General features: G+C 33.1%; 2 protein-coding genes and 1 long non-coding RNA gene across 3 annotated transcripts; all 3 read left to right on the top strand.

The window, feature by feature from the left end:
* The first annotated feature begins 2,643 nt into the window (after positions 1-2,643).
* On the top strand, positions 2,644-5,744 carry LOC141679192 (uncharacterized). Its single transcript, XM_074485700.1, has 7 exons — positions 2,644-3,018; positions 3,110-3,340; positions 3,422-3,647; positions 3,750-4,208; positions 4,328-4,580; positions 4,861-4,987; positions 5,106-5,744. The coding sequence occupies exons 1-7, from the start codon at positions 2,644-2,646 to the stop codon at positions 5,742-5,744; spliced, it is 2,310 nt and encodes a 769-aa protein (XP_074341801.1).
* Positions 5,745-5,878: 134 nt separating this feature from the next.
* LOC141679193 (uncharacterized) lies at positions 5,879-6,631 on the top strand. Its single transcript, XM_074485702.1, has one exon. The coding sequence runs from the start codon at positions 5,879-5,881 to the stop codon at positions 6,629-6,631; it is 753 nt and encodes a 250-aa protein (XP_074341803.1).
* A 3,854-nt stretch (positions 6,632-10,485) lies between these two features.
* Positions 10,486-11,058, top strand: LOC141678033 (uncharacterized). The gene is made up of 3 exons (XR_012557599.1): positions 10,486-10,555; positions 10,656-10,724; positions 10,999-11,058. It is a non-coding gene; the product is annotated as an uncharacterized LOC141678033 (long non-coding RNA).
* Positions 11,059-12,892: the final 1,834 nt, after the last annotated feature.

Raw genomic sequence — 12,892 nt, forward strand, 5'->3', positions numbered from 1 at the left:
ATAAAAAGATTCAAATGCTAAACACAATTTGAGATTAAGTTCTAGGGATTTTGATCCGCTAGATTGTTACACAAGAACAAGAGAATGATTTCTAGTTGATTGGATTTAACATTACAAATTAGAAATTATGATCTTGAATTAGCAGATAAGATGAAATATTTGGCTGCTTTTTCTCTCTGTATGTTCTTGACTTCTTTTCTGTTGAATTGTTAATTCTTGAATGGCTGCTTCTGTCTTTTTAATCAATCGAAAGAATGGAATGAACTGGAATGACAATCCCATAGCTGGTAGGACTTTCGGTGAGACTATCCTTTGAACTAGCAAGACAATCTCAACAGCTAGCAAGACTTTCGGTATGACAATCAAATGAACTAGCAAGACTATCAGAATGAACTAGCAAGACAATCTCCTCCCAGTGTAACTTTCGGTGAGACTATTGAAAATGGCCTGACATGACAATCGGTATGACAATCCTGATTGTCATGCTAGTTCATTTTCAATTGTCTTGCTGATTTAATACAGATTTTAATCCAATTAAAATTCTGAAAAACCTTAATATTAATTCAAAATTAATTAATCAATTAATTCAATTAATCAATAAATTAATCTTTGTAGATATAATTTATTTTCTTAATTAAATTATATGACTTAATTAATTAATAGAGAATTAATACTAATCTTGAGCAGCAACCATTCTTCTGAAAATCTTCTGAAAATCACTATCAATTATAAATCAATTCCACCACTTCAATGTTGACACTCGATGTACTATCTGGTTCATGAGTGACTAACTTCCGTGACGTTTCTTCATGTCTTGACTTTGACACTTTGATTTTCTTCAGATTAAATCCTTGTAATTATCTGATACCCTGACGAGATCTCTATCACTTGATTAAATCCACAATCTTGATTTGCATCACTGAGGCTTGATCAATTTCTTGAACTTCTTTCAGTGAATTAATTCCTCAAGTCTGTAGATGAACCTTGTCTCTGAATCCTCTGACAGATGTTACTTTGCGAGATCTCTCTGACGGTAGATCCACTATTTACTTATTACATTCTTATTTGAGTTGAGTTGAATCCTCGAATATACAAATAGGCTATGACATATGACTTACAGATTTGCCTATATCTGTTGTGTTTCAGTTAATAATATAGGTCATCCAATGAGACCTCCTCTGTCAAGAATTGATGAACGTGTGCCGCCTAATATATCGTTAAGATCTTCAAGAGGTAAAATTTAGTTGGATTTATTTCACGATTACTATTTTTAACATCTATTAGGCCAGAATTTATAGCGGAGACATGCTTCAGGTAGTATTTCATCTCAGAATTCACGGTTAACACAGCAGACGCAAAGTGTTCTGCAGACCTCTCTTACAGAAAATCTTAAAAGCCACATAATTGTTTTTTGGTATTCTTGATATATCTCATTTTTCTGATACATCTATTATTAAATTGCTTTTGAAATTGTGGATTTTGTGGGAATAGTTGCAGCAATGAACAATAGATCTATGATGCAACCTGTTGCGGTAAAAAAATCACAATCGTGTCTGCCGAGTCCTCTATCAAGATTTGATCAAAATATATCTCCTAATATTCCATCAAATTCAAAATCAGGTTAATTTTCATTACTTTCATTAACTTCTTATCTCAGTCTATGTATTGGTGTTTATCAGCGCATATGCTAAAATATGTTTCTCATCTTCTATGTAGTGCATAAAGTTAGGATTCGTCCAAAGAATTTCAACAAAGAAAATCTCGGTGTATTTCGTAGCACCTAACCAGATTTGAGAAAAATATCCGGACAATGTACGTCATCGCCTAATATTCAGTTTTCTTCTGCAACTAATACACAGTCATCAGGTAATTTTTTAAACAATAAAATGCAATTCCAGATGTATCAGTTGATTACGAAATTATGTCAAATTCTAAAAATTTCAGTATTCTGTAAAATATTTTTTTAGATTCCTCTTCTCAGACAGGTGAACAAAGTACAAATCAATTTATACGCATAATATCGCCAAACGTTTCTGTCAAAGGTAGCAAATTTTGCGGCTTATTCCTGAATTACAAAACTTTGAAGGATTATTTAAACAATGTGTCATTTTAATACTCTGCATGTACTAATGTATATCATGCAGAACATAATAGTAAAAATGCAGAAATTCCGAAAATTAACAGCAGTGGAAACAGTTCTCTCATATTCTCAATTCCTGAATCCTGTGTGACAACCATTCACAAACAAAAAGGAGTCAAAAAGAAAATTGTTGATGACAGTGAAGAAGAACAAAATCATTCAAAAAAGTTTTGTAGAAAACTATCACCAGGTCCTTCATCGTTCAATACAACAAATGTAAAGAGTACATTTAAAAAAGGTAAAAGTTCTAGGCAAAAAAATTTAATGCATGAGTTCAACGATGTTGATGACAATGTTACCATCGACAGTGATACAACATGTGGATGTATTAACCCAAATTATTCCTGTTCGACAAAAGGCCCTTTGTATATAATAATCGCAATTATTTGTTTTCAAATAATTTGTTTAATTCTGCAGGACATTAATAATTATTGTACTGTCTAAAGCATCACCTACTTTTGCTAAATGATGATTTTTAAAAATTTGCATTTTTTTCGACATATATGGCAAGTGATATTAAGGATATTGATGAAGAATATTTGAGCAATAATCAATCTGTGTGGGACGGATACTTGGATCTTGGAGCTCCTGATAAAATATGTTCGAAGTGTGATGCTGTCATGTGGAATCACGGAAAAAACAATAAGAGTTCTCCTAATAAGTCACCAACATTTTCTCTTTGTTGTAAAAATGGTCAAGTCGTACAGGATAAGGAGAAACAGCCTCCTGAACCTCTGGCTACTCTCCTTGCTGGTGGTGTTCATTTTAAGCATTTCAAACAAAACATAAGGTTTTACAATTGCATGTTTGCCATGAGCTCTACTGGAGGAAAGATTGACCATTCAATAAACAGAGGTGGTGCGCCATATTGCTTCAAGGTCCAAGGTGTTAATTACCATAATATAGGAAGTCTGGTCCCAACTGACGATAACACTCCAAAGTTTTGTCAGCTTTATATCTATGACACAGAGGACGAAATCAACAACAGGATCAATGCAGTTAATGGTGGCAGGGATGCTGTTAATTGAAGAAATTGTGCAATCTTTGTTGCATACGTTGGATGAGCATAACAGGTTGGTTAAAGGTTTTCGTATGGCTCGCGAAAGGGTTAGGCAAAATGCAGTAGATGAGTTTAAATTGGTTCTGATTTCATCGAGTTCAGCAAGTGGCCGACCAAATCACATTGCTCCATCAAATGAGGTAGCATGATTGATTTTTAATTCTCCTTATGCAAAAGGCTGTCGAGATACTGTCATTGATTCTAGAGTTGGCGGATTACAGAGGATTTCTGAGACCGATCCACGTTTCATGCAACTTCAATATCCATTACTTTTCCCTCACGGAGATATTGGATATTACCGTGAGATCCCATTAAATAGACTTGTGAAGCATTCTAAGATAGACGTAGAAGTTACCGAATCTGAAGATCCTGACGAAAAAGGTGCTAGAAAGTATATTACAATGAGAGAGTTTTATAATTATAAACTAATGATACGTCTTTCAGAAGGTACAAATTTGCTATTTAACATAAGTATAATTTCTCATTCAGCTGTTTAATTTTGTGATAATTAGTTTATATTCGATTCATTTATACCTTTTACTGTAACAGGTTTGACACCACATCTTGGAGGTCGTTTATGGCAGCAATATGTTGTGGATGCTTTCACCGCAATTGAGCAGTACAAATTGGACTGGATTAGAGACCATCAAACTACTATAAGATCTGATCTCTACCATAATATCAGAGATGCAATACAAAAGGGAGATAGAAATCCATCCAATATTGGTAAAGCAATCATTCTTCCCGCTTCATTCACCGGAAGTAAGCGCTATATGACTAAGTATTTTAAAGACTCATTAGTAATATGTCGAACTTTAGGACACCCTTCATTGTTCCTTACTATGACCACTAATATAAAATGGCCCAAAATTCAGCACATGTTAAAACATATGCCTGGTTTTGATGTTGCTGATGCACCTGATGTTTTAGCCAGAGTCTTTAAAATGAAGGTTGATCAACTTATGGATATGATTAAAAAGAAAAATTATTTTGGCAGATGTATAGGAGGTATCATTTTCGCTAAGTTTGTTTATACTCATTTTATTATTCCTAAATTGTTCTATCAAAATGCACTTTTAGTATATATTTTGCCTGGTACTAACCGTTTTTCTATAATATTTCCATAGTGATGCATGTAATTGATCTCCAGAAGCGTGGATTGCCTCACGCTCATATATTAATTTGGCTGCACCCCGACGATAGACCTAAAACAACTGAGCAAATTGATAAAATGGTATCAACTAAAATTCTCGATCCAGAAATTGATCCAGTTGGATATAATGCCGTGAGCAATTATATGATCCACGGACCATGTGGTCCTGATTATACTAAATCTCCATGCATGGTCAAAGGCAACTATATAAAGCATTTTCCTAAGCGGTATTTTCATTAAGATCCTTAAATTATAAATACTTTACTTTGTTAATACCTCCAATTTTATTACCAGATTTTTTACAATTTTAAATATGTTTTGTTACTAGTATAATTCTCATACATTTTTTGATGAGTGTGGATTCCCCATATATAAAAGAAGGAGGACTGGAATTACCATTAACAAGAAGGGGGTCAATCTTGATAATCGCTTTGTTGTCTAATTCAATCGCGATCTTTTGGTGCATTTTCAATGTCACATGAATCTGAAGATTTGCAATAATTCAAGATCATTAAAGTACCTTTTCAAATACTATCTAAAGGGTCATGACACGGCAACAATGTGTTTGAGGAAAACACGTACAAGTACTTCTGCAACAATCCCAAAAAAAGCACCAAAAGGTCCGATTGATGAGGTAAAACATTATTTGGATAGGAGATATGTTTGCGCGTCAGAAGCATCTTGGAGGATATTTTCTTTTGACATTCATTCCCGTTGGCCATCGGTAGAGAGGTTACTGATACATTTACCAGGCGAGAAGCATGTTTCGTTTAAGGCTGAAGATGTCTTGGAGGATATTTGCGACAAGGCAATATCAAAAAAAACCCAAGTTAGAAGCATGGTTTGATGCAAATCAGACTTTCCCAAATGCGAGGAATTATAGTTATTCTGAATTTCCAAATAAATTTACTTGGCATCCTCGACCTGGTATCTGGAAAGAAAGGAAAAGAAGAGATGTTATTGGGAGACTCTCTGAAGTGCATTCATCAAGTGGTGAACTATTATATCTCCGCATGCTGTTACTTAGGAAGAAAGGTTCCAGGTCTTTTGAAGATCTTAAAACTGTTAATGGACACATCCACAAAACATTCAAGGAAGCATGCACGGCCCTTGGTCTTCTACAAAATGATAACCAATGGCATGAAGCAATTGCCGAGAACTCCCATACATCATTGCCTCCACAGTTACGTGCAATGTTTGTCAATATTTTGGCATATAGTCCTATTTCAGATCAACTTAGACTTTGGGAAGCTAATTGGCAATGTATGTCAGACGATATTCTCATCATCAGGCGACATATGCTTAATGATCCTCATCTATACCTATCAGACGAAGATTTGAAGAATTATGCACTTGCAGGTTTATATCTCATTATCATACTACCTGAATAATTAACATAATTATGTTTTAGATATTATATGTAGTATACTTTTAAACTAACATAACACTTCATATATATTTTTGCCCGCAGAAATTGAAAAATTGTTTAATTGACATCGGGAAGAGTTTGAAGGACTACGCGACAATGCCATTTCCAAGTGAAGTTTATTTTAACAATGCAGTTAACAGACTACTCCAAGAAGAAACTTCATATGATAAAGAAGAACTGAAAATTTTGCATGAAAAAAATCATGGAATGCTCAACCCTGAACAGAAGAACGTTTACGATTCTATTATACAAAATGTTTATAATAAGGTAGGTGGTGTTTTCTTTGTATATGGAAGTGGAGGATGCGGCAAGACATTTCTGTGGCAGACATTATGTTGTCGCCTTCGTTCAGAAGGAAAGATTGTGCTTCTTGTTTCCTCATATGGAATAGCAGCCGTATTGTTGCCTGGTGGTAGAACTGCACATTCAAGATTCCATATTCCTTTGAAACTTGATCAGGACAGTACATCCGGAATCAGACATGGAACCGATATTGCAGAATTAATCCAACAAAATGATTTGATCATTTGGGATGAAGCGCCAATGCAACATCGTCATGCCTTTGAATCCGTTGACCGTTCTTTGAGGGATATAATGTCTGCTATTGACAAAAGGAGAGCAAAAAAGCCATTTGGTGATATCACGGTAGTTTTTAGCGGAGATTATAAGCAGATTTTACCCGTGATTCCAAAGGCATCCAGAGCTGAAGTAGTAGGTTCCACCCTCAATAAATCAAAGATTTGGGAATTTTGTCAAGTATTTTTACTTAAGCAAAATATGCGGCTTCATGCAGGAAATACAGAAATGGAGAATAAGGTTATAGTGGATTTCAGTAATGGCAGCTTTTAGTTGGCGATGGTAAAGTTGAGAACTTTAGTCCTGATGCAGACACTGGTGAAATGCTGATAAAGATTCCAGATCAATATGTTGTTCATACCACGTAAAATCCTATAAAAAGTCTTTTTGAATTTACTTACCCGGATTTTCTAAAAAACATGTCTTCACATTCTTATCTAAGATCAAGAGCTATCCTAACACCAACTAATGTTGTGGTGGACGACATCAATAACAACATTCTTGAGAAAATTTCTGGAACTCTACACACATATCTTAGTCAGGATTCAATTGACGATGTTGGTGACGAAGATAATGATTTCAGATCAGCATTTCCAGTAGAGTACCTGAACTCATTAAATATGTCTTACATTCCTAAGCACGAGTTAAACATCAAGGTTGGCGTCGTTGTCACTTGTCATGCTTATGAGAAATTTAAACCAAATTATGGGATTGTGTAACGGCACGCGAATGATTGTGACATCCTGCAAGAAGAATAGTATTGAGTGTGAAATATTATGCGAATCCCATGTTGGGTCAAAACATTTGATCCCGAGGATAAATTATTCCAACAGATACCAGCTGGCCTTTTGAGTTTAAAAGAATTCAGTTTCCACTCCAGATTTATTATGCAATGACAATTAATAAGAGCCAGGGCCAATCACTTGACACGGTTGGTCTATACCTTCCCAGGGCAGTGTTTTCTCATGGCCATGTCTACGTTGCCATCTCAAGAGTTAAAAGACAAGAAGGTCTCCACATTCTCATCGACAGTGATGATGGTACCACCACAAATATAACATCAAATGTAGTCTATGAAGAAGTATTTTACAACCTACCGAGCATAAATGATGAGAATGTATCATATTAGTTATTTGTATTGCACATTTACAGTCCTGACTAAGTTACTCATCATTTTATTATAATTGGTAGTTTGAGAAATTATTTGTTATTAAATTAGAATTACATCAGGTCATATTGGTTATTGATGCTCATATACGAAGTAAAAGGCAGATTCTCGAATAGTTTTTTATGCATATCAAATTCTCAATATAATTAGATGTGATATGCTTTATATTGATAAGGAGACACTATGATAATCAGAGAAGATTATGGGATAACAACAATATTTATCAGATAACTAACTCATATTTAAATATTTATTTAATATCACGTTTATGTTACTAATTGATCTTTTATTTTAACACAATCTTTTTTTCCATGCTAATATTAGTGTAAGCTGTTAAGGATCATCATACAACTCTAATAGATATCTATTGATTGAGATTTTCATGGACTAATTATCAGCCTATCACCTTAACTATAAAGATAGTGTATATCTTTATTAAAAATACAGCCGATTGTCTTAAACGCTCCACACATTCGGATTTTTTTTGCTATATATCCAACTCACAAACTAATTTCAGAGTTCATATGGCAGAACATCCAAGTATAATTACAATTCATTACCTATTTGTTGATATGAACATTTAACATACTCCTTTTTTGATAACATCTATTAACTTTTTCATTACTTAGATATGCAGGACCATCATCATTTATCCAATCTGGATGGTAATTATACTGCTTGGACTTTGAAGGTCCGTGTGACAAGAATGTGGGTATCAACTAATCGACAAGGTGTTTTAGTCAGGCACAATCTTATTCTATTGGACTGTGAGGTTTGATTGAATAACTATATGACTTATACCACATCTATGATTGTGTTTTCCAGCCTATATCCTAAGATTTTCTTTTTTGCAGAATAATCACATACTTGCAATTATTCCACCAGCTCTTTGGAATTTGTTTGCCTTTATCATTCATCCTGTCACATTGTTATGTATCAGAAATGTTCAGGTTCTTCCAGCTGCTGGGTTTTTGAGGCCTGTACGTTCTACAAATTACATCATATTTCTTCCCATCACTGTGGTGGTGTTGGAACCTGAGGAAATTTTGAGTATACCGCGCCATAAATTTGATTTGGTTCCTGTGACACTCCTATATAATTCTCTTCATAGTTCTGCTCTCGATGAGCTTCCTATTTATTCCACTGGTATTGCGTATAAAATTTTAGAACAAATCGTTTATAATTTGTTGTTTTTAACTTTAAGTTTATTGTTGTAAATGTTATTGGAATTGTTGAACTCCTGCAACCAGTACAATCTATTATGACAAGATTTGGTGAAAAGGAAGTGTTACGCTTCGGAATTTCAGATGGCGTGTAAGACTCTTCAATAATTTTTTTGACAATTATAAAAATACTACGCCATCCTCCAATTTTCATATTTTACGTATTAACACTATTGAATATCTATAAGTGTTTGACGTTTTATTATATTCATTTTAGGAGGGCCATCCAAGTGTGTTTTAGCGGTTCTTTGCCAACAAATTTTGAATCATTGTACCAAGTTACTGAAATTGAACCCAAAATTGTGATTCTGGCATCTGTTAGAGTCTTTATGTATCGAGGTTAATGTCTTATTTTTTATATTAAAAACCTTTAAAATTGTAAGCCTTCTCATAAGTTATAGAATTTCTTCTAGCTCTTAAATATTATATATTTTTCGCTGTTAAAAACAGGAAGAGCGCAGATCGGCAATATTTCGTCAACAAAGCTTTTTGTCGATCTTGATTATCTTGATGTCTTTTATTTGAGGCAGAGGTAACTAAATATAAATGATATATTTTTTATTTTTACATCATTTTTTCATATATATATACGCTTATAATTTTTACATACTTTGCAATATAGGTTGATGGACATTTGACAAATCCAAATTTGATGCTGCAGGTCAACGAAGCTTGAAGACATTTTATTTTTACTGCATTTCTATTAAATTGATGAGACATGTCATTTTTCAATTGTTGAAATACTGATAAACTTCCTGATTCAACCGCATTGTCGTATTTGTTTTTATTAAACTTATTTACCACGCTATGGATTTAGATACTGTGCAGATTGGTACTTTGCCATCTTCAAAATTGTACCTCATCCTATATGATGAATCTGTGACTGATATGAGGATGAGGTACTGCGATTAAGAATTATAATAATTATATAATTACAGCATGTTTGCATGTTTAATAACAGTTGATAGGAGGCTGAGTTAATAAACATCAATATTTACCTTTGTAGGTTGAAGGAGGAGGGATATTTGTCAAAGAGAGAAAAATATCTTAAGGCGGCAAAATCTGAATTTGTTCAAACCTTTATGGAAAGAATGACATTAAAGGATCTCAATAAAAAGCTGACACATGATGACTTGAAGGTTTTATAACCTTTATAAAATTTGCACGACACAACCATATTGAATATGATTTATTTTTAAATCTGAACTTTTTTCACTTCAAACAGAAAAGGATATACACCACGTTCTCAGTTGTTAAGGTGGATGAGGATGTAGCATGGTGGTTTTACAGTTGTAACAAATATCAACAAGAGGTTGAGCGGCTTGACAGGAGATTTCGATGTAATAATTGCCCTCGCATAATTTCGGTTGCCCCTAAAAGGTAGAACAAATTAGAGTTATATCAAAAATTTATTATGCTTTACTCTGTATTAAAGTCAACTTTCAATACTTATCACATAATTCCTTATAAATTCAGGTTTCGTATCATGGTCCTTGCCGAAGATGATACATTTTCATGTAATGTTATGCTCATGGACCGAGCTGCTAGAAGGATTGTTGGCACAAGTGCAGCGAGTGTTTAATAATTATTACATTGTCTCAGGCTCCTGAAGAAGGCCTTCCTCAGGTACTTAAAGATTTGGTTGGAAAGGAAGTCACTGTCATTATTCAGTTGAACAAAGCAAATGTAACTGAGGATAGTACCATATTTGATGCAAATGACATATTTGACACGACTACGCAGAGGCCAAGTCCATCTGAATCTGCACATATATCAGAATCTTCCTCCATCAACTTTTCCGTTAATGTAAGTTTGGTTTTTATATGTTATAATACTCGAACCATTATAATTTTATAACTTTTAGTCTTCCAACAAATCTTTATAAAGCGTAATTGTTTTGTGTTAGTCTGTCGATCTTGATGCCATTGATCATACTCCAGGCTCTGCAAAATCAGTTACCAAAAAAATTAAAAAGGTAAGATACATTTATGCATTGTATTTTATTTTTTTGCATTAAATCACTTACATTCCGTTCATTAATTATCCTCATAAGTTGTAAGATAAGTTGTTTTTCTACGTTAAATTTAAATGATTACATATTGGTTTTGGTTCTTGACGTAAGTCTGAGTTACATTACAATTTGATATAAATTGATTGGTAAAAATATATTAATAAGTACCTATATTCTATAAGTTTTTTATGTTGTTTTGGTCATATTCTAAGAATTTTTAATTTGATAAAATTTGCAGGAGAAGTAATACAACAGTTTATCACTCAATTATTTTGCTTGATGTTATGTACGAAAGCTGGATTGGATTGGTGTTTAGCATTTCTGAATTTTGTTTTAAATAATGACCATTATCAAGTTGTTATCATCATATTCTATCTTTCATAACTTTGTTTTCCGGAATTGATGCAAATGAATTTTGCAGATTGGACAAGTTGTACGTACTATGATCCAGTTTCTTTCAATTTCCAGAATTTCTATAATAATTTCCTTCAATACTTTATATCATTATTAAGGATTGCTTCATATATTTATCTATGTAATCCGGTACTTAGATTCCTGTTTTTAGTTTTCTTTAATTCTATCCGTTGTACAAATTATTAAACTTAAGAAATAAAAGATTGACCAAATATTTATACTCCACAAGTACTCAATCAAACTTTTCAATAAACATACGATATATTGTAAACTTACGATATTATTAAACTTTTCGATAACCAATTATTAAACTTATGACTTTATATTTTTTGGTAGTTAATCAGAAATTGTAAACATACGATAAAACAAAATAATTTCTGGAAATTGACAAATTTGTTTTCACATTAGTACTTTTAAATCATATAATATCATTAAACTCTTCAGGCATGCAATAAGATCAAATGATAGTAGAATGCATATTAGCATTATATTAGTAATAAATTCAACTACTTTTGACCTATATCCTTTTTATGGCAGACAAAGGTTAAATCCATGATTTTTTTAGAATTTGATTTGAGGTTATAAATTGTTCACAATACAGAAAAAAAACATTAATGTCTTAAGTACAATAACAGGAAGAGGTTGCTGATAAAGTCTTTCCAGCAATTTTGCATGAGATGGAGGGGAAATAAATTATTGTTCTTGTTGAAGTTCACGCAGCTAACGATGATCCTGAGAAATTCATCATCAAAGCCCAGGACATGTATGATTCAAACATGTATGCCATGTCAAATACTGAATCATCCAATCATGTTGAGTTCCCTACCCTTGATTTGTCAGAGGTATGGAAAACATTTCATAAATGACTGTGATTTCATTTGTGGGAATATAGTTAAACAATTTGTTAGGTCACACACACACTGTAGAGGGGGTGAATACAGTGTATAGTACAATCAAATCGAACTTTAATAACTCAAGTAACAGAGAACAAAATTTATTGAAATAATAAACTCTGTTACAGTATGGAACTGTTACCTCTCAGTGATGAACAAATATCACGAGAGTTGCTAGGGTTACAATGAATAATCTTCTCAAATATGATAACACTTATAGTGTAAACCCTATGTCTGTGTTTATATACTACACAGTTACAAGATAATCGTTAATTGATATGGAATATAATTCTGCTTCCTAAAATATATCAATCAGATATCTTTTCTTCCAAGTATTCTATTCTTCATAGAATTCCTTCTTCATGCATATCTCTTCTTATGTTTGTCTCGATCTTCTTTCCTTTAATCAGCTGCTGTCCTTATCTGAACGTCCTTCAGTACTTAAGTTCTGATATCCATCTTCTGATGATTATCTCCTGATAATATAAGTACTGATATCCTTAAGTCCTGACTTCCAGTAAGTACTGATTTATCCTGTTTAAGTAAGATCTGAAAACTAAACATAAATCATATTAGCCATGACATTATCAAATATATCTAACAATCTCCCCCAACTTGTAAATTAGCATAATATACAAGTTTAACAGATATTTGATGTTGTAAAAAACATTAAGTACAAATGCATGAGAACTAGACTAGATAACTACAACTTACAGTCCTTAAAGCTTTACCAGTCTTTAACTTCTGATAACAACTTCAGTCTGTATTCACATCAGAATTTAAGCAGTTGTAGATCTTGACTTGGCTTCATCTTTTGATCTCTCT

The sequence above is a fragment of the Apium graveolens genome, chromosome 8 (assembly GCF_009905375.1).
Source record: "Apium graveolens cultivar Ventura chromosome 8, ASM990537v1, whole genome shotgun sequence".
In the NCBI taxonomy this organism is placed as follows: Eukaryota; Viridiplantae; Streptophyta; class Magnoliopsida; order Apiales; family Apiaceae; genus Apium; species Apium graveolens.